Below are 27,691 nucleotides of genomic sequence, written 5' to 3'. Positions count from 1 at the left end.
AATCCCCCATGTTACTGCCTTTTACTATTTCTTAATATCTGTAATGCTTTTGTTTTATGTAAAGCACTTTGAATTGCCCTGTACATAAAATGTGCTATACAAATAAACTGCCTTGCCTTTATCTCTCTTATTTCTATTTATGTGCTGTCTTTTTCTGACAGAGTACATTCAAGTTCAAGTCGGAGAGTGATATCCATTTAGCAGAGCATCACAAGCAGGTGTTGTATGATGGCAAATTGGCAAGCTCCGTTGCCTTCACCTACAACGCCAAAGCCACTGATGCCCAGCTTTGCCTGGAGTCTTCTCCTCGTGAAAATGCCTCCATCTTTGTGCACTCACCTCACGCCCTAATGCTTCAGGTTAACTACATAACTCTTCCTGTTTGCACACTATCTCAGGCACTGATGCATTCATTCACACTGCCCTCATATTTTTTTAAGATTCAGTCAGTATGAAAGTGTTTTGATGGGTTTTATATTGCCACAGGACGTGAAAGCCACAGTGACTCACTCCATCCACAGTGCCATTCACTCCATCGGTGGTATCCAGGTACTCTTTCCGCTCTTTGCTCAGCTGGACTATCATCAGCTGAATGACAGCCAGGTGGAAACTACAGTCTGGTAAGAAGCAGACTTAATTTTAATAAACAATACACAATTTGACTTGATTCATTAGAAATTGATATGCTGGGTGCTATGCTGGGTGTTCTGTTCATAGATATTTACAGTAATAGTAGATATCTATGGTTGTGTTTTCCGGTAGTTGCTATGGTTCTTCTTAATTTTTCTGGTCGTTGCCTTGGTTCTTCTTCTTCGTTTTTGTTCGATCACATTTGAAGACGCAAGTTTCCTGGCTCAGAAGACTAGATTCTAGATCGGTTGCAGGACAGAATCGTTATGTGTGTATTGTTCTGTGATGAGATTATCGGAGCACACCATACACAGTAAGATTAAAACTGTTAAACGCCTGATTTTTTTATCTTTATGATAATCCTTCAGATTTAGAAAATCCATATGTGTGTACCAGCTTTTAGAAATCAGCTGATCAATCAGCATGGCAACAAGAAGGTGTTTTGTTGAACCTATTGTAATGTGGAGTGCTGTTTTTTGTGTCATAGTAGACAGACTTTCCATAACATGATTAATGGTGTGAATTAGTTTTATAAAACGCTTTAAGCGGACAGACCATCCCTGCATGGTACATACCAAATGGTGGTCTCAGCACCCATAATCTAATGCAGGTGCAGAGGAACTAATAATGTGGCAATGAGTTTCTCTGCAACCTGCAACGGCAGTTTTCAAGCTGTAGTCTACTTTCCATCATTATCTCTGTTCTCTGGTTCCAACCTTTCTCATTCCTGTCACCCTGAGCTGCTCTGCCCAAAGCTACCTGACTCAGACTCTGTCCAGCTAACACTGTGCTGGATGGAGTCTGAGCTCTGCTATAACCCAGTGTTAGTTTAATGACACGGATGGATTCAGGAGTGGCCGCATAGCAACACAAATCCCTGATGCCCAAAGCTCTCTGCCTCTGTAGATTCCACTCATCTCAGTTCCCTGTCCTGCTGCTTTTTTCTTCAGCATCGTAGCTTCTTTGGCTTACAGTATTTGACTATTCCAAACACTTTGCTTTGTCCTCACTTTAAATTGAGTTCTTCTATAAAGCCTGATGGCCTTCAGAGTTCAAAGCTTCTGCAACAATTAGCTCCCTACTCTGCCTAAGGATTTACTGTTCTCAATAGTACCTTCAGATAGTGACTTTTTAAAAGAATATATCATTTAAATAACATTTTTGGAAAATTGCTCTCTGCCATCTTAAAGTCCGAACAATGCTGACATAACTTCAGTCATTACTGCTCTGCCAAATGTGAAGTAAAGTGATGTGAAGTGCTTGCAGTAAAGGATCAGGGGATGAACCAAATGCACACAAATTGGGGTACCATCCAGTTCAGTGTTTTCATTAGACTCATTAGTTGCAAAGGTGGAGCAGAAGTGAGAAAGAAACAACCTGAAATGACAGACAAGTAGAGACACGTCAGATTGAAATTAGCAGTGATTGCATGAGTGTATATGCACACTATATGGGCAGGCCTGCACAGGAGTGATTGTGTTCTTGTGATTGTTGCACTGGAGAGGAAACCTCTAGAGGATGTGGGGAAAAGCCGATTAAGAAGTGTCACCAAGCACCACTGTCACTCAGCCCAAATACTTCAGCTGAAAAAATCTACAACAAAGAAAAAAAATTCCCTTCACTGCACTGCCTTGCCCTCTTGGACACCCCTCCGCCATACAGATACATACACACCCTGTCACAGTTCACCTCAAAGGCCACCCTCTGTCCCCTGGAGAACTCAGCAAACCAAGCTCTTCTTCTGATTTGAAGAATGATGAAAGGAGTGAACCGAAGTCCCCAGCTGATTGCTGGCATCCTTTGAAAATGACCTTGTTGTTTTTCCGCTGCCTCAGTATCTCCACATGCTGATAAAGTTTATGGAATAATTCCTCCACCATTTTCAGCACTTCCACAATTCCTTCATTTTCACATTTTCAGCACAGCATCATTTTCATTGAATGGATGGATAAGTTTTTAATTCATATTTGAGGCAGGTAATCTTTTTTTTTTTGCAGTGCCACCCTCCTGGCTTTTCTAGTTGAGCTGCTCAAAAGCTCTGTGGCCATGCAGGAGCAGATGTTGGGAGGAAAGGGTTTTTTGGTGATTGGATATCTACTAGAGAAGGTATAGTACAACCTTTATAATACATCAAAAGTTTCTTCCAGAGATTCTGACAAAGATAGTCACCATCACTAAATGAATGCATCTTCACTCATAGAAATGCTGTCTTTTCATAGCTGTGGTCTCATTAAAATGTTATATAAGACATCTCAATTTATGTAAAATAATATGCTGATATGCTTTATAGTTCATCTTTTCTCTTACTCGGAACACCATTGGAAAATGAGTATGCCTGACCCTTCATTTTCTTATTGAATTAAGGATGATTAGAAAATTATAAACTGAGTTTTGTCACATTTTTCTTTGAGTAATGCATCAGCTTTTGAAACTTCTCTCACTGTACTTGTTTTCAAGGTGCATTTTGTCTTGTCTGTACTCTCAAAGCCTTGTCAATAGTCTGATCATCCACTGCCTGCAGCTGAGTCCTTAGTGTCTTTGAACTAAACAGTACTAAAGGAAGAACACATCCCCTCTTTCTGCATCAATCTTTATTTACCCATTTTGTGATGCAGATATGACAGCCGGCATCCCCAGAGAGCTGGCTCTTTTCGTACACTGAGAAATGACTTCACTTTGTCACTCAGTGACTTGCCTGCCTGCTGGCTTCAGATGCTGTAAACTAACAGCCAGGCAGAGACGGCACCTGAGAGCTGCCATTTTTTTGCTTCATACCCTCCTCCTGTTGCCAGGTTTCACACTTTCACATATCGCACCATCTGTTCGTGATATGTTGATGCCACACCTTTCCTCCTTTCATTTCTCTGGGGCCTTCATTTTTCATTCACCTGTGCCATAAAAAGTCTCCACCCTGACTGAGAATAGGTGCCAAAGATGAGCAATAACTTTGCTAATCAAAAGTAGAATTGTATGCAAAGTTTATGCAAATTATTCTACAGTATGTGCTTTAAGAAAATGACTGGAAATGTTAAAATGCTGACCTAATGCACCACTTCTTAAGTGGATAGACCAAATATAGCAACCTTTAAGTGAGGAGAGGGTTACAAATATTTTTCTTCCGTCTTTTTTTACTAATTTATTTTTCTTTACTAAAAGGTTTTCGAAAGACATTTCACTGTTTTTGTTAGTTTTTTCACTCAAAAACATACACAGTCAGTATCAGGAAGGATAAACACATGCTTACAGCAATCTTGGCAATACATGTATTATTTAGCAATTATTTATTAATTATTTGTGCATCTTTCCACAGTCTTCTCGTGTACACATCACAAGGGCTGTACTAGAACAATTCCTTTCCTTTGCTAAATATCTGGATGGTCTGACACATGGAGCACCACTGCTGAAGCAGCTGTGTGACCACATCCTGTTCAATGCTGCTATCTGGATCCACACCCCTGCCAAGGTGAGTCCCTGAAGGTAACTGTAGGCTGCATATATAATAGCTTTAACCAGGGCTGTCCACAGTTGGTCCTCGAGTTTCACTGTCCTGCAGGCTCTCAGTATATTCCTGCCCCAACACACCTGCCACACAAATTTAAATGGAATCTACAGCCTATGAGGTTCTGCACAATGACTCATTAATTTGAGTCAGGTGTGTTGGAGTTGAGATGCATTGAAAACCTGCAGGGTTGTGGCCCTTGAGGACCCGAGCTGGACAAGCCTGCTTTAACCCATGCAAGGTTACAGGGATCATTTGTTTCAGCATCACCTGGTTGAGCAGTAACAAAATAAACTGTAAGATACCGAGTGAAGAAAAAAAATCTTCCTGTATTATCATTTCCTTCTAGGCTTAATAAAGCATGTTCTTTATTGCATTTAATTTAGTTTAATTTAATTTCAACTATGCACCAAATAAAAGCCAATCTTACATATTCTTCAGGGTTTAGTCCAACCACCAAACAAGTTTGTAAATTTACAAAATCTCAGACTTACCAAAGGAAGTTATTCTTCCCTACAGAAGACACTGCTCCTAAACTGTTTAAAAATGCTATTTTATGGTCTCTCTGCTTAACATCATCTACATGAAATATGCATGCGTAACAGGTGCCAAGTGACTAATTTGGCGCACCTCAAAAAACTAAAAGACTGAGCTGTTGTCTAGCAGTCTGCCCTTTTTTTTTTTTTTTTTACAAGTCAGCGGACTAATCATTTCACAATGGATCATTTGGAAGAGGGACGTTAATGACTGGTAGTATAACTGAACTTTGAGGTTCTGCAGCAAGGCTAAGTATGAGAAAAAGGCACATAAACCTATTCTAGAGGTATACAACTGTGAACCTGTAAATCGCTGTATCCCTGTATTAAGTGTACTTTAAGCCAGTTCATATATGTTCAAAATGTATAACTCATTAAAAGGTGCACATGACCTGGTGCACTTTACTGCTGTGAAATTAAATGTGAGATTCTTTTCCTCTATTTCTTGAAATAGTGACCCCAGAAAATTTTGATCAGGTATGTAAAAGAAACAGGGTTTGTTTGGAAAAGAAATTTGCCTCAGGTATGCAACTGAGAAAAAAAAATTATAAAGACAGTTAAAGCACTTTTAGCCATACTGGGAATGATCTATACTGGCTCTAACCCACTATCTGTACAGCTTACAGAGCGCTGATAATTAATTCCAGGGACCTCATACTTTGTCCTAGGGCAGTGGTTCCCAACCTATTTTCCTGGATCTCCCCTTCATGCAAACACTGAAAACCATGGACCACTCTACCACCTTTTTTATTTTTGACCTACCTTAAACTCTTTACTTTCCTTTAGTGCAAGTAATAGTTAAAGAAAAAGTAACTATATTTTTTGTCAGGTCTGCTGCTAATCATGTTAAGCATTACTGGACAGCGTGGAGCTTGTAAAATTGTGAAACTGAATAATACCTGCTGGCTCAGGGTCCATCTACCACATACATCTGAAAAACTAATTGTCTTAATTAGAGCAAATCATCTTAGTTGTTTTGGTTCTTTCAAGAAAATTTAAGAATAGTTTATAAATATTTTTCAACAGTTACAGCTGTAATATTGTGTTTTGTGAGCTTACATTATTGTTGAGTTAGTAACATGAATACATTTTTATGTGTTCTCCCTCCAGGTACAGCTTTCTTTATATACATACCTTTCGGCTGAGTTCATCGGCACAGCAACCATCTACAACACAATCCGTCGTGTTGGCACTATCCTTCAACTCATGCATATGCTGAAATACTACTACTGGGCATCCAACCCTGCAGAGAGCAGTGGCATCACTCCAAAGGGTCTTGGTGAGGATATTTAAAATAGTATATGTTAAACTATGTTAGTTATTCTTCTTTGGATCATGATTTGATTAGGGTGGTTGTTTATTTATTGTTTCTTTTCCTATGTAAAGTAGATAGAGGATGCAAGTGAAGCATAGTGTTTTGGAAAGCAGTTGGAAGTGAACCAATCACAAACATTGTGTGTAGTCACAAGCCTGCTATCAAAGCGTCTTCCTGAAACAGCAACAACTCCCCCACATTTTGAATGATTCATCTCCTCATGGAAAAGCTTGTCTGTCAGCTGTTGGGATTGTAGCCATCTCTGGAGATGACAGTGAGACACAAACACCATATCAATATTGTCACCCCACCAGGGTGCTTGGTGTGAATGTTAAGTCTCTGAAGCCCTCCACAGTAGTATGACAAGCACACTGTCAATGAAACGGCATGGGTCCACACAAACTGTGCAGTAGAAGAAAGTGTCCTTGAACTGCCATTTCCTTTTTTTGCTAACCATTTTCTTCTCTAAAATGACCTGCATTATAATATAAGAGTTGTTTTATATTGGTTCTGAGAGCCCAGTTTATACTGCACTTAGATGCAATGAAATTGACTTGGTGAAGGTTACAGCTTGACAGTGCTGACGTAACACTCCACAGTCACACAGTCAGAGGTGATTTCATCCACAACTTTCCTCTGCATTTCTGTGTGCATGATTTTATTTTTTTCAGGTGAAAACATTAACACTGCAACATGAAAGTTATTCTCCTGAGCAGTGTCAAGAACATACTGCAGCATTTTAGTTTGTTTAACCTGCAGTCTTGATCAGCTAAGACTGGAAGTGACCATGATAGATTACCTTTTAGTAGTTGGAGTGATTTCTTAACCAAGGTTAACCATCATAATATGAGCATGTGCATATGTTGTGTATGTCCAAAGGTCCCTTATCCTCACTTTTAATGACTTACACTGGTTTTGTCCTCATTTTACTATGAAAGTTTGATATTCCTAATCCCTTGCTATGCTTTTCAAAAATTATCAACATGTTTTTGTTTGTGTTCAGGATGAGAAGTCCCCAAGTAATTTGTTTGCCTTTATACTCTTAGATGCTGATATTTTGAGACATACAACACACTGTGGTCTCAGTTCATTACCCACCATTGACAATTACCATTGCTTGAGCATTATTTGGTCAAGCCTAAGACAATATATGCCTCATTATATTTTCTTGTCTTGCAAAGTGGAGCACTGTGTATAAGGCATCCTCTGTGGATTGATTTGCCCTAGGCATACTGGTGCTGGTCCAAAGTAGGAGAGAAGAGAGAGTTCTCTTTATGTCCTTCAGGAAAGGTCTTTCAAAACATCTTGAGCCATTTGATGGTAAGGCCACTGGTCTGTATTCATTGAGGGAACTGATGCTGGATTGCTTGCGCAATGGGATGCTGGTAGTAGATTTTAGAACTGATGATTGTGCTGAGAAACTAGTGGGGTTTCAGAGGAAGACACTTCAAAATGGATCACCTTCCTGCTTTAAGTAATTTTCAGGCAGCCTAGTTTCATACATCTGGCTTGATTTGGCAGGCCAGTTTTTCTCTGTCCTTCTAAACTGAGAAATGACCAAACAAACACACTTACAAAATGGGATAAAGTCAAGTAGATAATGAAGTGTTGAATTATAGGACACAAAGAAGACATTTAAAATAGATTTCCTCAAGCTATTCAGTCTTTTTCTACATCCTGCTTTTTTCTGCAGGTCTTAATAGACAATACTATTTAATTAAAGCCATGTATCATTTAGCCATAACATAGAATTGGTCTCGTCCCTCATGGACAGATGCTCATTGCTCAATTTCCCCAAACCTGTGACGTATACCCACTGTCTCAATTCTTTTCTTTCTCAATTCATCTCAGTTGCTGCCTTCCTCTTTTATGCTAAATGAGCATTGAGAGGGGCACGGAAGCTGGTTGACAGTCACCAAATTCAGTTCAAGCTTGTTCAGGCTGTCCCACTGGACAAATCACAAATGACTGACAGAGAAAGCAACCTTAGAGGTTTGAAGCTGGTATCACTCAACCTTACATACATTATTTTAGATGAATTATTAATTGCAGCTGAAAGTCGGCCTACTCCAGATGCTGAACACACAAAAAAAGTGTATTTCAAACCTCAGAAAAATCTAATTGATACTGCAATAAACACACTTGTCAGATACATATATATATATATATATATATATATATATATATTTATAATTCTAAGCAATCTGAAATGTTTTTAATTTTGGTTTCACTGAAAGCTTTGTGCAGGTATAAAGAGTGCTTGTTATTGTCTTTAACTGGAGTTTATTATCATCCACCATAAGCTGAAATAAGGTTTTTTCAATAATCGCATGGACATGAATTATTTTTTAATAAACTCTTTATCCTTGTGTCCTTGGGATGCAGGAAGTAAAGCAATTTATGAGTAAGAAGCAGGAACTATGCAGAGCTGCTTAGCATAATTGTTTGTGAATAACCAAGATGTGATGGCTGTTGTAATAATGGTTTTATCATCCCTTCCCTGTCATGCTTTGTCCCTGTGCTGGGTTTTTCTTCTCCTGCTATTAATCAGTGTCAGGATGCGGTAGCACTTACCTTCGTTCTCGGAGCCTCATCACTGATTCCATTGACTAGCTGTAGGAGCAGGATAGTCAGGTGTTTGCTGTTGTATCTGTTATCATGACTCTGTCCCTATTTAAAATAAACATGTGTTCAGTCAACGAGGAGGTTGAAGTTCATCAGGATTGCAAAGACAAAGAGTGTTTTGGGCAAAGTGACCAATTGCCTCTGAGTTGCTCCTGCAGTTGTGTTTGACCCATATACTGCCATATAATACCCCTGCAATGGCAGAATATTTAGCTAGTGTCCCAATGCCTGATTTTGCTTCACAGGGTGAATAGGAAATAAGGTATTTTCCAGGATTTATTGCCAAAATAGAGCTTTTGCATTACAGTGAGAGTGCTGCTAATTTTAGGGGGATTGATATGCAACCCTGTATTTTGCTTTGTGTCTAATGTATTGATCTGACTATTGCTGAGACCCATTAATGTGTTTAACCACTGTACATAAACAGGTTTGGTTGAAAACACTGAAGCTCAGACTTTTGTATAAAATTTGTTTGCAAAATAAAAAACTAATTCCTCTGCCAAGCATGCAAGTAAAACACCTGTCCATGTCCACAATCTGTCATCCTGTGTCATTTACACAGCATACATAAACCTGCCAATAGTACTAAATTCATCAGATGTGAAAAGGTGTTCCTAAAAAAGAAAAGGATTCCAATTTGAGGCTAGGTTTAGTATGTCAAAGTGACCGTACGTTTGCAGAAGGATTCTGGGTAGTTTTAATGAGGTGTTGGCCAGCATGATGGGCAGGTGTGACTAAGATAGCCTTGGGCTGGCTGCCTTGGCATTAAGTTGTGGTCAAGACTGCCCAGGTGTCTGATGCAACATGTATGATATTTTAGATTAAACCCTACACCCCAGGGACAAAAGTGGTGGGGTGCTTTGGGAGTATGATGAACAGGACCAGCATGTACGAGCTGTCTGGTCCCTGCATGACCGGTGCCAGAGCTTGGTCAGCATTGCTGTCAGTAAGTCGGATTCATTTCCAGTTAGGGTTGGACTTTTCCAAGGCTTCCCTTCTTCACTAATTCTGTTCATAATTTTTACGAACAGAATTTCCAGGCGCAGCTGAGATGTTGAGGGGGTGTGATTTGGTAGCCTTAGGATTGGGTCTGTGTTTTTTGCAGATTTTGTGGTTCTATTGACATTATCAGGCCGTGATCTCCAGCTATCACTGGAGCGATTCACAGCTGAGTGTGAAGCAGTTGGGAAGAGAATCAGCACTTCCAAATCCAAGACCATGGTCTCAGTTAGAAAATGGTGTCCTCTCAGGGTTGGAATTTATCTCCTGTCCCAAGTGAAAGAGTTCAAGTATCTTGAGGTCTTGTTCACAATGCAGTGATGTGGACTCTGTTGCAGTGAAGAAGTAGCTGAACTGAAAGGGGAAGCTCTTGATTTACTAGTTTATCCACTTTCCTACCCTCACCTATGGTTACAAGCTGTGGGTAATGACCGAAAGAATGAGATTGCGATACAAGCGGATAAAGTGAATTTCCTCTGCAGGGTGGCGGGACTTTTCCTTAGAGATGAGGGTGAGAAGCATAAGCCATGTTCTGATAATCGTGATTGTTTAAGATTATCTATGTTTAAAAACAGAAAAAAATGCTCACGTTGCTTGGGTTCTTATTTCATCTGTATTTTCGCTAAAGCTCAAAGAAAAATCAGAAGCAAGACAAGAAATGCACAAAAGACATTTGTAGAAAAGTAGCAGAAAGTACCACTTTATATAAATCTTGTTTTTTTATTTCTTTGATTGCTTCATTCACTTTCTTTCAAACTACAGATGGTCCACGGCCAACCCAGAAAGAAGTAATTTCTCTGCGGGCATTCATGCTTCTCTTCCTCAAGCAACTCATTCTGAAGGTATGGCCCACCTGTCCTCATCCATCACAGACTCTCATATGACTGCACTGAGAAAGTATAGAGATTGCACCTCTGTGATCATTATAAATGTTAAATTGGTACTTTCTTCCAGTAAATTAAAAAAACCACCAGTTGTATTGAAAAAAGATTAATTAAAAATTTAATCAAGAGGAAATTATGTTTTAGTTTAGATAATTAATTATTTGAGTCAAGATACCAAACATTTGTGGGTTTCAGCATTACAAATGAGACTAATTGGTGTATTCGTCTCAGTTATTTTAATTAATTATATTTGGATTAGCTTATTGTCAGTCAAATTAATTTAGCCCATTGAAGGTATTACTTTGTGGTTATTAATGGAGAGCAAATGAAAACTGAATAATTTTTCATAATTAATGCTTACGAATTACAACTGTGGACCAAATTATCCAGGGTTTTTAGTATTTTAAGCCACATATTTTAAGTCACAATGCAGTTGAACATGTAGCAGTAAGTCATATTTCAGCAGATAATTGTCCTGCCACACTCTCTAAGAGGTTTCCTCTGGCATAGTGGAAGTAACATAAATAGTAACAGGCATAATATGTATGTGTATATGTTTGTATATATATATACAGTATATATATATATATATATATATATATATATATATATATATATATATATATATATATATAAAATATTTGTGTATTATCTTAAGGAATTTCCCTTGTGCATCAATAATATTTCGCTTTATTATTTTTGCGTTATTTTAGGATCGAGGTGTAAAGGAGGATGAATTACAGAGCATCCTGAACTATTTGCTGACCATGCATGAGGTACACAGGTTTTCCTCTTCTTCCAAGTATATTTACTATACTATATTTACTCAGCATTTTGTTCTGCCACTTTCCTTCCAATAGCTTCAGGGTCACAAATCATCTTCAGAATTTGTACTCTAAAAGAGGTTTATCTTAAAGCCAAATGAATATTTTTGACAGTTTAGTAGTCAGCCAATGTTCTTTAACTCTTTAAGGTTCACCAAGGATTTTCTGCAAATATAGATATTACAATTGTAATTCTCTTATCCATTGTACCGTTATGAAGAAGATGATTCAGAAAATGTTACCCTGCCTGAAACAGGAAATCTAAGAAGGGTTAGCTTTGGAGAAAAGCTGCATCAAGCTGCATCCTTCATTTGCCCATCTGGCGGTGATGTCACCCACTGGAACGAGCTGCTTCGGGAGCAGTTTTAGTCTCTACCACGTTGTCATTTTCTTGGACAGAATTTAAATGCACAGTGCAACACAACTGGTGAAGAAGGGACTAAGTTTTAAGGCAAAGTTTTTGGTTTATCAGCTGATCTGCATCTTTGCCCTCACTGATGGTCACAAACATTTGCTGATGAGCAAAACAGCAAGACAATTATGTAACTAGATGACATACATTAAGTTTTTTGGCAGAGTGGCTAAGTTTACCTACTGCAATTGGATCAGAAGTTGAGAGAAATCTTTAAGAATTTTTTTTACATTCATTGAATGTAAAAAAAATACACAGACACATCAAACATTGAACCCACTGTTTGTTCACATTGAGGAGTCAGTGGAGGTGGTTTGGACATTTTGACCCATCTAATTCCATCAATTAACCCTTGGGTGCCTCTATTTAGAGGTCTATCAGGTAATGGCAATTAGGCAAAGGCTCTATTGTTGACCCAGTCAGCTGAAGGGATTATGTTTCACCTGGCCTGGGAAGAACTAGTAATCCCACAGAGGGATCTGGAGGAAATTGCTGAAGGTCAAAAAGCCTGGTCAACTTTGCTCCCCCTGTTGCTGCTCCTAAGCTAACACATACAGAGAGATTCGGGGAACGGAAAGATTGACAACTTTGCAGGACACATAAGTTATGTTTTAACAAATGACAAGGTGCACATTGTCTCAACTGCTCCTGGTTCTAACTTTTTTAATTTGTCACTGTTGTTGTCTTTCTGTCCTGATTTGCCTTCAGGATGACAATCTACATGATGTGTTGCAGCTGGTGGTAGCGCTCATGTCTGAGCATCCAGCATCCATGATTCCTGCTTTTGACCAGAGAAATGGAATACGGTAAGCCTTGCAGGGGAGATACAAGACACACTGCTCAGGCTCAAAATGAAGGAGTGTTTTCACAGCATAAATCTAACTGCATACCATTTGTGCTGTTTCTATGTGTTTTTGATGCATATATCATTCATATGTTTACGGACAAAAAAAAATTCCCCCCTAAAAAGCTAGGCATAGACATTTACAATATTATCATCCTGATTTCATGATATTAGACAAACTTGTGGTACTGTGTGATACTACAAAATATAAATACACATTTTGTAGCACTGCATATGTGTTCTAAGGTGATGGCTGTTGTTTTCATTAAGACTTTCATTTGATGCTAATGGAATTTCATTCTCAAGGAAAGAGCTTGTCAGCTAGCCAGTGCACAGCCTTTTAATCAGCAGGACTACAGTTAATTCTCTTAAGACCATGCACTGCTGCCAGTTTCCACTGATGTGTGTCTATTCCAGGGTAATGTACAAGCTCTTGGCCTCTAAGAGTGAAAACATTCGTGTACAATCCCTCAAAGTACTTGGGTACTTCTTGAAACACCTGGGACATAAGTAAGTACAGGTTACCTCCTCCAGTAGCAATGATTTAGATTAGAATTGTATACTCCAGTGTTTTTTTTTTGTTTGTTTTTTTTAAGAAATAATTGAAATAATTTTATGAATCCTTAATAGTGTTTGAAAATAAGTCTGTGATACATGCACCAGTTTGTGTAATGGATTCTGGTCTTTCTATGTCCATGAAACGCCCATGTCAACATCCCAAAGGCAGTAATATAGAATGTGTGCTTGCAAAAAACACATAGAAAGAGTAGCAACATCTCAGTACCAAAATGACCAAAAGTACTCGCATTTAAGGTTATTTTTTTATTTGGCTCACACCATAGATAGAAATATGCTTAGGTGTTTTAGCATAAAGCCTTCATCAGTGTCTTCAAGTCTGACAAAGTCAATCACAGAATACAAACAAATCTAAATACTATACAGATTTCAACTCCACCTAATTAGTCACTATCCAATCACCTTAGTCATATTCATTAAACAAGCCACTAACAGTTACAGAAAAGGGCTGGGCGATATGAACCAAATCTTATATCTTGATATTTTTTACCTGAATCACGATAGATGATATATATCTCAATATGTATTTTTTTTTGTCAAGTAACCAAAGAGACAGTTCTAATTTACAGCCTTCAGTGCTAAAAACACTTTTATTAAGGATCAGCAGCACATGTGCATTAAAATAGCTGACTGAAATTAAAGTACCTTTATATTAAATTAAATGCTCCTAAAACAATATAAATTAAAAATACTTTTCAATGACCATAACAAAAATACAGCTGTGCAAAATGCAAAAGAAAAGATGCTTTTAACTCAAAACAAACTATCTCGATATAAACGATATTCCCTCCTTCTATGTTGCGTCTGATAAAGTCTCGATATATTTGAAAATTTTGATATATTGCCCAGCCCTATTACAGACCGATAGCTATCATACTATTATACTATTATAAAACAGGCTTCATATTCAGAGAGAAGGCTTGTCTGCTCATGCCACACAGAAACCAGTAAATGGTTCTTGACAAGATGCCAGTTTTGTAAATTGGGGTGCTCCATTTTGAAGAATGCCTCAAGTCTTGGCTTTATGCCCTTAAAGCATTAATTCATATTAGAGATGAGTGGAAGGGGCCAAGTCACTGTCACACAGAGTAAAATAAAAAGTAAACTGTCTTCTAGGATGGAAACAGATCACCTCTTTGCTTTATATTCAAGATGATAATTCTGGCTGGATATCTTATAGTTAAGGGTGAATGGAGAGCAAAGGGGGGGGGGGGGGGGTGGTTCTCACAGCACATAAGGATTCATTAAACAATCTCAGGTACAAGTGAAAAGCATGTAAACCTAAAGGTTGTCATACATTTGTTTACATAGATATTGCTCAACAGTCCTGGTTCACATTATGATCTCTATTACCACTCCTAAAACATCTTCCCTTTATAATTTTTGCTAAATTAAGTTGCAGCTTATATTACTTAGAAAAGTGGAAATGTGAAATGCTAATTTTGCTTGACATTATATCGACAGACAGACAGACAGACAGACAGACAGACAGACAGATAGATAGATCTATCCTGCTTTATGATCACATTATCTTGCTGATAGCAGGGTCTTTAATCTTTTCTTACTGAATCCAATACCATCTTTTATTTTACCACCATTGTCTTAGCTGTTAATTAAAAACATCATGTTAAGAAGAGAACAATTTTAACTGAAGTTTGTAATCCTGTACAAAGTTTTAAAAAACTGTCTTATTAGGAAATTCACAACTTTTCTAGGGCCAGTGGCAACAGAATAGACCAACTTTGAAGTGGCACTGTGACAACAGTCCTTATACTGTTTGCAAATGCAGTTATCTGCAAACCACATGCACCTATGCTCCAGTGGTATGCCTCAGTATCTTGGAACTGTTCCAAGTGACAGGCTAACTTCGTTATCCTACACACCTCCAACAAATTCCAGCCGATTTATGACAGCAGGCAGTTTCTGACACTTGTCTCTACAGTCTGGCTCCCTCTGGGTGAGAATAGGGAGGCAAGCTGATGACACTCACTGATCCTTTCAGCAACATAGGAAGTTCTAAACAAGCCACTTCACCATTATGTCTGTGCATGTGTGTCCACAGAAGAAAGGTGGAGATCATGCACACACACAGCCTTTTCACTCTTCTGGGCGAGAGGCTCATGTTGCACACCAGCACTGTGTCTGTTACAACCTACAACACTCTTTACGAGGTAACAAAATACTTTCCTCACAAATGTCATGGCATTACTGCAATATTGGTCTCTGTGTAAGCGTACGTGACTCATGTCTGCTTATTGCTTTCTGCACCAGATTCTGACAGAGCAGGTATGCACACAAGTTGTTCACAAACCTCACCCAGAGCCTGACTCCACTGTCAAGATTCAGAACCCAAGTAAGCTTGTTTTTTTTTTTTCTTTCCTTCAATAGTATTTTGTTCTTTGCTAAATTGACAGTCTGTGTATATGTTTCTGTTTGCATCCTAGTGATTCTCAAGGTGGTAGCAACTTTATTGAAGAACTCCAGTCCCAGTGCAGAGCTGATGGAGGTTCGACGGCTGTTTTTGTCCGATATGATCAAACTCTTCAGCAACAGTCGAGAGAACAGACGGTGAATAAAATCTTTTACTTTTCCACTCTTTGATTATCTTACTGATCAATTTCTCAAACTAAATAGGAAAAATAAGCAATATAGTTTATCTCCTTTTGGAACGTTTAATAGGTTAATATTGACTTCATGTAATCACCTTTAGGCATGTAGATGTTCTTCAGCTGATGTTTCTGACATTTTTGACAGTTCTTTGTCTCTTTCACTCGCATACTCAGCTATGTCCTTCTGATACATATAGTAATTGAATTATAACTCTTAATAAATGCCAGAATCAACTGTTAACCTAAAATGAATAAGGAAGTCATGAAATATTGTTAAAATGTGGAGGGAACAAACAAAACAAATATAACACAGGATGCAAACCTCCTTAATTAATTCAAATAATTAGATTAATGTTTACTCAGCATGCACAAATGATATTTTAACTTGTCTTCCATAATTTTCATTTATTATTATAATGAGGGAGGGTGAGGTCGAAGGTGACGAAAACCTCATATGAAGGTGCATAATCATTTAGCTGTGTTTTTACCTCAGGCAAAATAGATCACAACAGCTGGGCTGCCTTTTGAACAGATATGGTACTCCTGAAAAATACTAAACTGTTGTGATGGGACAACAGGGCATTCATATATTTAGTGTTAATAACCATCATGTATTTGAAAAAAAAACAAAAAAACATACACACACACAATGACACAAAGTGCAAATTAGGAACCCATTATTCTCTAGTCCTGCTATATTTCAGAAGTACAACTTGTCTGGAGTGTCTTAAATAACAAGTTGTCAAGCGCTCAGACATGATAATGTATGGTTTAAACAACAAACACCCTTTATTTAAGATTCACAAATGGATTTAACAAGAAATACCTAATAGGAACTATCCAAAAACAGATGTTTCAAGCTTTTATGGACAGATGAGTTTAAGTTTAAGTTTTACTACTAACGGCCAATACGCTCAGCTCAGTGTTGGGATTCAGCATGGTGGAGTGGGACATTAAAGATTAGGTTGAAGGTTTTCTGTAAATCAACTCGAAACCTGCTGAAATATTCCAGAACATGCTTTTTAAAAGCAGTGGAAAAGGACTGCAGCATTCAAGAAGACTGTGATCTTAATGCAGGCAAATGCTTAAATTAAACTCAGAATTTGGAGACCTGTTGTAAACATGTAAAAGATCCTGGTAACTTGCTTAGAACAACATAAGGGAGGCGCCTCACTGATTATGGACAGAAAAAAGGGATTTCTTTTTGTAATCTAGCTGCCTAATGATCTTTTACAATAATAGTTTACTAGTGGCAAGGAACACTTTTAAATTCATAAGAAAAAGATGCATTTTGCCCTTTTCAAACATTTAAGTTTAAAGTTTCATACTTAAAATGTAAGAGAATCAGAGCTGATTTCAACTTGTTTAAATGTTTTATTCAGTTTATCTGAAGCAGAGTTTTGGTGTTGTGCATATTGCAGATGTCTGCTGCAATGTTCTGTATGGCAGGACTGGATGTTTTCTCTTGGATACATCAACCCTAAAAACTCAGAAGAGCAGAAAATCACAGAGATGATGTACAACATCTTTCGTATTCTGCTCTACCATGCCATCAAGTATGAATGGGGAGGATGGCGCGTGTGGGTAGACACTCTCTCCATTGCCCACTCTAAGGTGAGCGTAGCATCAGATAACAAAGAGAAACACTGACCTCTGCTGCTGAAGGAGACATTTTTAGCTATTCTGTCAAGCCTATTCTAAACCGATCTTCAGTAAATTGTACCACTCTGTAAACATGTGGCTGTTTATAGCATGGATTTTTTTTTTTTTTTTTTATAGGTGACATATGAGGCGCATAAAGAATACTTGGCCAAGATGTATGAAGAGTACCAGCGTCAGGAAGAGGAGAATATTAAAAAAGGAAAGAAGGGTTTGGTCAGCACTATATCTGGTCTGTCTGCCCAAGGCTCTGGAATTAAAGGTGTGATTGAGATCAGAGAAATGGACGATAACTCTCATACACCTGAAAGTGAGACAGACTATGAGAGTGCCGACTCACACAACCTCCTGGCAGAAGGAAAGGGGCCGGCAGATGGTTATAGAGGATCAGAGGGCACTGTCAATGGAGTTAGGGTTGCAGTTCATGACCTTCTGGTGGACATCAAGGCCGAAAAGGTAGAAGCTACAGAGGTTAAACTGGATGATATTGAGTTGTCCTCTGAAACTTTGGGGGTATCTGTGAACGGACCACTGGTTGAGGTCGATTCTTTGTTGGATAATGTTTATACTGCTGCTGTAAAAAAACTCAACAGTAATGTTAGTATGTTGTTGCCAAAGGGCAGTATGGATGACCAAAATACTGCCCCTCTTATTACACTGGATGATGACAAGGACAGCATCCCTCATAATTTCCTGTTTGGCAAGGCAGCAGTTGGCATAGAGGACAAGCTATTGCCTGATCTCAGTCCAGCTGAACCTCTGGTCCTGCCCAGTCCAGAGCTGCCTGTTCACATCAGCCCCAGTGAGGAACTTAGCCTTCTTGCTCACACAGCAGGCCCTGCCTTACCCAGTATCCTGGAGAAGGATGAGTTTGAGCTTCAGACGGCCTTTGAAGGTATCAGCTCTGTGGCTGGGACTGAAACTCAGAACTCCTCCAAAATCCCAGAGGTTGCTGAGGGCACAGCTGCAGCAGAGGGAGACCCCCCAGATGGTAAGACCAGCAGTGCATTAGATGCAGCAAGCAATACCTCGGACACGGAAAGATCAGATGATGGCAAAGACAAGGAAATGAAGAAGATTCAGACAACAGCCACCACACAGGTTAGATAAATCACTATATCATAATGCATTTCACTCATGTAAAATAATCTTTTAGTATCTGACACAAGAAAGATTTGTTGTTTTTTCATTAAAGAAATTAAACAGGTTCACTGAACCAATATAGTTTCAGAGTTCTTTGACAGAAGGAAGTATAACAGTCATGAAAACTGAAAAATGGCAGCACCAGACTCACAAAAAGAAAGTTGAGAAGAAAGGTTTAGGTTATTGCCAGGATGTGTTGGCCCTTAGTGAATAGTTTTGTATTAACAGACCCAGAGAGATCATTTTCTTCCTCTGACTGTGCTTGTAATGGGGACAGGAAGGCCTGGTGCACATCAGGCATCAACCCTCTGAGACTCAGGAAACTGGGCTGCTGGAATAGTTAACTGAGCCAACAGGATGCCAGAAAGACACAAAGACTTATTCTACAACAATCGCCTGGGATTTGTTTATTGCTTCGTTCCTCTGTGCTCCTTTCCAGAGGTCAGGCTCTTTTACCTAGACTGGGTCACTGATGGTGGGCCAGTGGGATGCAGGATTTATTTTTAAACCTTTTTCTGCTGTTGCATAATTGCTCATGTTGAATTCATTGCTGCTTCTTTTTAAACAGGCTTTTTGCAGCACCTCTCTGTCTCATTTAGCTCATGTTAGAGGTTGTATTGAGCATATTTATGTACCCACAGGCATGAAAGGATTGAGGACTCACATTAAAGTAGCATTGTATCTGATTATGGATATGCTATTGATGAAAATAAATAGAATTAGCAACTTATCAATGCTTCATATGTGAAGCATAAAATGTAGTGATTAATTTCTGTCCTATCAGGGTGTGCATGGCCGCCTAGTCTCACAGACGGGAAGGGACATATGTGTGGACCTTGGCTTTAGGGGGGGTGCCCATGACAGAAGAACAACGGCAGTTCAGTCCTGGCCCACGCACTACAATGTTCCGCATCCCAGAGTTCAAATGGTCTGCCATGCACCAGAGACTGCTCACTGACTTGCTGTTTGCACTGGAGAGTGACATCCATGTCTGGAGGAGGTGTGTGAAGTGATTTACAGGCGAATGAGCATGGTGCAAGTAATGATTCTTTACATGTTTACAATGCATGATACATTGTAAAGATGTATAAGCCATTGAATGGGAATGGGCTAGATTGATATGTGTAAAAAACACCTGTGCACATAATTATTAGTATTTTTTTTTCTTTCTTTCTTTTTTTTCTATTTTGCAGCCACTCCACCAAATCTGTGATGGACTTTGTTAATAGTAACGAGAACATAATTTTTGTCCACAACACCATCCATTTCATATCGCAAATGGTTGACAATATCATTATTGCTTGTGGAGGGATTTTGCCTCTTCTCTCAGCGGCCACATCTCCTTCAGTAAGTGCCCCTTTCCAGCTTCAGTATAAGGGAATATTGCCATCTAGTGGTTGTTTATTGTAACTACTTAGTATGTGGTTCAGTGTACATTCTGTATTTGATAATGCACCCTGTGTCAGTGGGGAATAGAGCTTGATTGTGGTTATTGATTAGTTTAACCTCATTGTGCTCATCCTGGCTTTGCTACAGTTATTGCCGAGGACATTACTTTGGTAAAGTTTATTATATTGTTGTTAACCTTCTAGTGTGTCATTTCATATTTCCCGCAATCAGTCTTGCAATTACCAGATTTTAATTTGCTCTGTTAAGTTTAGATTGGTTTTAATAATCTTCCTTTTTCCCGTGCATGACTAGACTATTAAGGTCAGGATTGTTATTTTAATTTCTTCCTTAATTTCATGTTGCCTTCACAACTGATTTATTCTTGATAAATTTATCTGAATTTTCTGTCTCAAACCTTATTTAGAAACTCTGATTAGGTCTCTCCAACTGTGTCACTCCTTCTGTCAGTCTTAAATTTATCAGCACTTAAAACTGTTAGTGTGATATGTTTGTCTTCCCATATTTGGACTTTTCTGTTAAACATACACAAGAAATTTGTTACAGCTGGAGGTGAAAACTTGTCAGATGAGATGCAGTAGATTTTCTTTCATCTCTGTTCTATATTACTTGTTCTAGATGGAGTTGGAAAACATTGAGGCAACACAGGGTATGTCGTCAGAGACCGCCATCATTTTCCTGTCGCGCCTCATGGTTATGGTAGATGTCTTGGTGTTCTCAAGTTCCCTCAACTTCAGTGAGATAGAGGCTGAGAAAAACATGTCCTCCGGTGGCCTAATGCGCCAGTGCCTCAGATTGGGTAAGCTGTTTTTGCTTAAGACCGTTTGCTGCAGTGGATGTTAATGGGAGTCAGTGGTGAAAGAACTGCTTTATCATTAAGTGGTGTTTGTACGCTGGAAGGTGAATGAAGTGGAAAAAGCCGTAATAGTTTTCTCTTCACATATTCTAATAATTCCTCTAATCCCCAAAAATCCTCCCTTTTTTAAAAAGAAAAGCTTATTAAATGACAAATTGTGTGCTAATTATTTGGTAAATTGTAGAATCTGCCTTTTTTTTTTATTTATTTTATTTTATTTTATTTTTTTTTGCATTTTCTGCTGAGAATAAAAAAAATGACGTGATCTTTCTTTTAGAACCTACAATGAGCAGAGAGGCTGATTTACAGTGCAGTCAGGTTTTCTTTCCAAATAGCAGCTTTTTGCATTTCTCATTAGTGGGTTACATAGGACTCCATCCGGTTCTCCCTGTTCTTTTGTATCTTTGTTTTTTACTTGATATAAATAAGAGATGATGAATTGTGTTTGCATGACAAGCAAATAACTGCTAAATACAGAATAAATTTGTTTAAAGGAATTTAATTTAAATTGTGTTGGTAGAATTCTTTGAAACATAAAGCAGTCAAACATGTATTTTTTTCAATCTTTTTTCATGTGTGCACAAACTAAATGTTTTGTCCGTATCTGCTGTGCCTCTGGGCTTGTGTGCTTGTGTGTTAGCAAGTCTGCATTTGCTTGATTGTTGACTTCAAGTTATAGTCTGGGGGATGGGAAATAGCCTTCAGACTTCAATGTCCTTGTTGTGAACATACAATTTCTCATCACTGGCTTTGGTGTGAAATCAGTCTGGCTCCTGATTTCACTCTTGCTCTCTTATCCATCAGCCTGGAACAAATAGTCATCAGAAATAACTGATTAGGTTTAAAGAGGTCATGCATGTTATCAGCATTTAATTTCCCTTGACTTTGAAATTAGAGCCTCCTTGTATGCTTGGTGTGCATTTGTTTGTGCACAGTGTGCTGTGTGGCCGTAAGAAACTGTTTGGAGTGCAGGCAGAGGTACAACAGAACTCAGGAGATCCTGCAAAATGCTGTGACTTCCAGTAAGGTAGGATGTAATATCAGATATAGTATTATCTGTGTCATGATTTAAAATAAATAGATAAATATATATATATATATATATATATATATATATGTATATATACCACTTTGCCCCACTTTTAAATTTTTTTCCTTAATACTATCAGAAAGACAGTTATTCCAGCTTGTCTGTACATGCTGTTATACAGAATCCATCTCTGAGCCCACAATTTTATAATTCTACGTTTCCTCTCCTGTCCTTCCCTTTTTTAAATCCCTGGAACTCTGTTTAAGTAAAACAATAGCAAACATAACATTTTAAACTGAGCTTTGACTGACAATAGTAGTATGTCAAATTATCTTTGTGCTTTAGACAGCCATGGAGTCTGTCTCTACTAACCTGTCTCCGATCAAGGACCCTGATCGCCTTCTGCAGGATGTAGACATCAATCGACTCCGTGCTGTGGTGTTCCGTGATGTGGTGAGCCTAGTCCATGTGTTGATGAGAAATGTGCAAAGAAATGGTAGTGAGGATGAAATCTACTTGAACTATAGTCATTGGCAAATTGGTTGCATAATGCAACACCCTTCAGTCAAAAGGTAAAACACCAAGCACAAGCAATTCTATTTAAATGACTTTCTATAAGCAAGATATTTGTATTCAAATCAACATTTCATGAAGGTGGTAGTTGTTTGTTTATGTGAGACACATTTGCTATGAAAGAGTAATTTAGGAAGTGGATTGTCAAAGTTCTCTTGAAGTGAAAGTGGATTAACTGAGTTTGTGATTCTTCTTCACAGGATGACAGTAAACAAGCCCAGTTCATGGCCTTAGCTGTGGTATACTTCATCTCTGTCCTCATGGTTTCCAAATACCGTGACATTCTTGAGCCTCAACGTGAGACTGCCAAGATAAGCAGCCAGTCAGCCCACAGCATGCGTCAGGAGATCAACTCACCAACCAGCACAGGTGTTGGTCTCTGTCCTCTGCCTTTCTTATATTCATTCTTCTGCTTCATTCTTCCGCCTTGTCTTAGTTTTAGGTGACGGTGTCCGATATACACAAATGCTATGTGTCCGATATCTTTTCTCTTCTGGTGGCTTCTTATAAGAGTTGAGCGCTCATTCAGAAAAAAACATCAGGGATACCCTGCCTGCACTCCACTGGCTCTGCTATGATTTATTCATGAGCTCTGCTAATTGCACCACACAGAAGTAAATGTGGAAGCAAATAGACTAGTGCTGAATATGGTGGTTATGAACTTGAATAGGCATCAACATTCATTCTAAAATGAAAGGTAGTAAGTGCCTCAAGTAATAAATAATACATTAAGTCACATGAAAGGAAATCATTGGCTGCCTACAGAGGTTTAACACAATGTCTGCTGCAGTTCCAATTGCCTTTATAAAATGTACAACTGCGCATACTTTTTTAACTTTCGTTCAGATGAAAGGTGAAGTGAATAAAAGAAAATAGAGGAAGAGGAGAGAGGCCAAAAGGAATATGTAAGTGCAATTTAAAGAGCTGAGACCACTCAGAGTGAAGGAAGAAAAGATGAGCAGCGAGAAGTTCAGAGATGAGAAAGCAGCATGCTTCCCAACTACTGTGGGTTTTTGGGGCAGTGGAGCCAGGCTTGCTATTTTCAGCCCCATCTGTCAGTGCCCATTAGGCAAGCAATCCACCAGAGGAGAATGGGATCATAGAGGTTGCTTGGAGGAGAGAGGCATGCTGCCGCCTTCATAAATTTTACCAGAAAATAGGGGAATTTTCCAGACGGCATGTGGCAGACGATTGTCTGATGGACCAGGAAGCCAGACGACTTTCTGGCTAAATCAGGCCCTGCTGACCTCGTTAGGGGGCATGTGATGAATATTTATATGGCTGCCCTTGCATGTAGGTAACCACTGGGTCACGGTGAACCAGAATCTGACTAAAAAAGAACTTCTTCAGCTCTCAAAACATGAACACGCTTCAAGTTATATGTACATAGTTTTGGCTTAACGAACATACCAACTATTGCTGACTATATACACGTGTACATACATTCAAGTGTTGTGTTCAGTATATTTTGTCACAGTATAATAGAGCAGCATATCTATTTTTCTATTGGCTTCTATGCCAAAGCACCTACATAAATTTGACTTTAGGCAAGAAGAAGCTGTGGAAAAGGATTAATGTTTTATTAACATGGAGGGAGAATAACAGCTAACTGATCTCACTTGAGGATCAGTTTCTAAAGAGACATCAGAGAAGCTTCTCTGCCATGTGACTCTTTCTACACATGCTATATTTACTCTTTGGCTAGGAATGTAAAGCTAGCTCTGAAATGCAGTTTTATCTACTGACATTAGTAATAAATTATTAAGTTCTGAATCCCTGTTTCTTATCTCTTTCAACAAATATGTTAATATGAAGTTGGCATTTATTTTTTATGCAGTATGTTTTGCATATGTGTGACCAAACTTTTGCCTGATATATAAACTTAGTATGTATGCATGTCACTGATTTCTCTGTTTCTTGCAGAAACACCACCAGTATTTCAGAGTAGTAAGGACAGTGTTGCATCATCTGAAGACCTCCGCATGGAACACACTCTACCCCACATAGACTCTGGAATTGGAGATGAGCAAGAAGCCAGTGTCCTCAATGGGTCTGAACTGAACCACAGGATGGGAGCCATGACAGCGCTAATACCCACTCTGTGCTCAGAGGTGAAGAAGTCACAAGTCAGCCTGTTTGAATCTGCCAACGTTGAGATCCTTAAACCACCATCCTCCACTATGAGTGTTAGTCAGTCCAACAAGGGCCTTAATGTGAAGGAGATTTTGAAGAGCCTGGTAGCAGCTCCTGTGGAGGGCATGGAGGCTGGGCTGGAGCCTGTGTCTTACCCAGACCCCACTGCCAAAGCCCAGACCATGCTACCCATGCAGTTTCATTCCTTTGACAGGTGAGGAAGGATCACTGGTTAGTAATCTACAGCCATCTAACAATAACTAAATATTTAATAATGGATTTTTTTTTGTCAGTTTTTTAATTCTTATGTATTTTTGACTAAGAAAAACTATAGTTATGTCCATCATAAACATCTGAACTTTATTTATTTGAACTATTTTAAGAAAGCTGTCAAACAGTTTAAACCATACAGGATTTGGGGTTATGAGTCTAGGTGTGTGAAATCTCTCAAGTGACCATAGAATGAAAATGTTAATCCTTGGGGTTTACCTAAATTATGCAGTAAACCAGTAATGGTTTCTAAGAAGACTGCAACACATTATTCAAACCAGCCCACTTGTATTGTATTCTTTTCCTTCAGCAAGAGGTTCCTGTGTTTGAAAGGTTTTCCGAAGCACTGGTGTACTTCTGAAGTTTATTTACATTCTTGGATTAGGTAAAACCACATAGATATCTGTCTGGATTTAGGTGCTGCGGCAGAGATTTCAAGTTTCACCTCACTCTTATCTTAATATCTTATGCCTGATAAAGTTTTTTAAAATAGTTTTGTTTCCTTTTCTTTCTTAAATTGAGCACAAACAAAATTACCTCCCTACGAGTTGTTTGTTTAAAATGTAGTCACTTCATGTTAGGAAGGTACACACTGAAGTAGAAGCAATAATGGGGTCTCCCCTCTGCTTAATGTATTCTGTTGCTGAACTGGGCTGAGGTGAGCCTGATGAATAGGGGAAGGATGGAGCAGTATGTGTATAGAGGACAGCCAACAGGGTGGGGGTCTCCTGGGCGCTGATGACAGATTGAACAGAAGTGGCCACAGACCACACCATAACTAGCCATCGTCCTCAACACTCACACCCATAATAGAAACTGGCAGCTTGAAATGAGTTGCCAAGGCAAAGTGTATTATTTTTGAAATGCTTTCACACAAAGCCTCCAGACCACATTTACAACTTTGTCTCATGCTTTTCATGTCTGTCCCCCTTCTGCCTTTATTTGCTATGTCTAATTGTTTGCCACCTGCCAGTGAAATGAGCTGCCAGGCAAAGAAAGGCCTTTCATTTGTCTGTCAAGGCAAAAATAGATTGGGAGTGACAACATAAAAAAAAAAGACGGAGGGAAAAATGGCTTGAAGTGAATTGCACAAGGACAGTGTCCATCATGGAGGTGGGGTTTAAACTGCTCAAAAACCTCACTGACCAGATGGGAATACAGTAAATAACTGCCTCAATAATCCTCAACTTCTTCTCTTTTGTCTCTGAATTAGCCCTGAGATATTGTTTATCCTTACATATTTGAGTTTTCACATGATGGAGAGCAGTGATAACTGTTCTCTATTGAATTTGGTAGTGGAATATAAGCACAGCATATTTCCTCCATATCGCTCCCTGTATCTCCAAATAAAGCACTATTGGATTAGAATCTTATTTTAGATTCATAAAGGAAACATTGGCTATACTTTACTGTGCAGACATCTCCCACAGCCACAGACCTTATTAATATTCATCCTAAGATTAATCCTTGCTTTATTCTCTGCAACTCAATTAAAACAATCCTATTAATAAAATATGCACTAGATAATCTATACATGATTCATGAGCATTTGGCTAATGAATTATTCATTAAAAGAGGTCTATGTTTTATCAACATCCTGTAGATCTAATGTAACATCCCAGCTATGCCAAAGAAGGGGCAGGTTTCTGCTGAAATATGCATGCAAAGGATAATTTTGAAAAGCAAGATAAAATCCGCCCTCAGTTCCTACAATCAAAACATGCTATTGATCTTTTCATATCTGTCATTGTGATTTTAGGATAACGGTACGTAGCTCTACTAAATAAATGATACTTGTCATCAGTGTTCTTCAGAGCACAGCTGTATCCCTAGTGGTATTAATATTTCAGTAAGCTTTCAAGCTTTTCTCCAGTCTTTCTTTCTCCCCTGTGTGATTGAATTGATTTTGATCTGCTTGGTTTCAAATGTTTTATTTTACTACTATTTTTGGAATTGAATTATGTGAGTTATGTTGTTGTCCACAAAGCAACACTGCCATTCAGTGTGTTCTATCATCTCATTTTTGCATCTTTTATCCTCTGAAAAAAAATGGAGATCTATTACATTTGTTAATTTAAACTTTATAGTTTTAATATTTTAAGGAAAAATCACTGTACTGCAAGCAAGGATGTAAAATTAACTGCAAATAGTCATCTTGCCCATATTAGGTTAGTTTCCTATGGTGCATTTCTGTAATGTGATCTTTGAGATTGACAGGAGATATAAAACAGAAACAAAAGGCGACAGTAAAAGTCAGTGTTTTGTTGAGGGAGGGTATCTGGGGATTTGTTTCAGATGACAACAGGCTTAGCTTGTGACAGAGCAAAGGCCTGGCCTTTGTCACCCAGAGTAACTGCAGGAGATTGGATGAGACATTATCTGGCACCCTCACAAACCCAAAGGCCAACGGTAGACTCGATAAGGACAAGCTTTGCTTCTCCTCTCTGTCAGGGAGTTCTTGCCAGGCCAAGTTCACTGCATCAACTTTAATCCTCAGCCAATCAGACTGCATGTGAACAGTTAGTGGTGTCTCTGCTTTCCTGTGTCATGACGAAAGGTCACCAGGTCAATTTTAATCTGAAGCCTCCAAAGGATGTTTTTTAAAAAGATGTATAATTATTGAAGTCTTTGCTTTCTGTTTTTAGTACTATGTAGTTTTTGTTGTAGCTTTTATGAGTCAAAAGAGAACGTATTATTATTTTGAGGTTCCTTCTATTCCATAGGTATAGGCCTATAGTAGATATATAGTTCTATATAAAAAAAAATAAGACTTGAAGCAAAGTTTGACCTGTGTGTTTTGTGCTTACTAAACCCTTTTGGTAAGCATAACATCTTATAAAGGCCTTTTGTATTTCATGAAGAATTTT

At 38.6% G+C, this 27,691-nt stretch overlaps 1 protein-coding gene across 1 annotated transcript in view; it reads left to right on the top strand.

Moving 5' to 3' along the window:
- The window catches only part of nbeab (neurobeachin b), a 188,041-nt gene that overhangs the window by 61,277 nt on the left and 99,073 nt on the right, over positions 1–27,691 (top strand). The window contains 22 exon segments of the mRNA XM_041993838.1: positions 162–359; positions 487–620; positions 2,628–2,736; positions 3,941–4,093; positions 5,776–5,944; positions 10,367–10,446; positions 11,202–11,264; positions 12,433–12,530; positions 12,986–13,078; positions 15,207–15,315; positions 15,416–15,497; positions 15,589–15,712; positions 17,175–17,367; positions 17,533–18,513; positions 19,340–19,402; positions 19,404–19,555; positions 19,749–19,902; positions 20,581–20,761; positions 21,754–21,845; positions 22,194–22,301; positions 22,622–22,790; positions 24,345–24,768. Coding sequence (XP_041849772.1) covers positions 162–359; positions 487–620; positions 2,628–2,736; positions 3,941–4,093; positions 5,776–5,944; positions 10,367–10,446; positions 11,202–11,264; positions 12,433–12,530; positions 12,986–13,078; positions 15,207–15,315; positions 15,416–15,497; positions 15,589–15,712; positions 17,175–17,367; positions 17,533–18,513; positions 19,340–19,402; positions 19,404–19,555; positions 19,749–19,902; positions 20,581–20,761; positions 21,754–21,845; positions 22,194–22,301; positions 22,622–22,790; positions 24,345–24,768 — 3,929 coding nt within the window.

The sequence above is a fragment of the Melanotaenia boesemani genome, chromosome 9 (genome assembly GCF_017639745.1).
Source record: "Melanotaenia boesemani isolate fMelBoe1 chromosome 9, fMelBoe1.pri, whole genome shotgun sequence".
NCBI classification, from domain to species: domain Eukaryota; kingdom Metazoa; phylum Chordata; class Actinopteri; order Atheriniformes; family Melanotaeniidae; genus Melanotaenia; species Melanotaenia boesemani.
The sequence above is the reverse complement of the archived record's forward strand: the minus strand, read 5'-3'. Positions and strand labels throughout refer to the sequence as shown.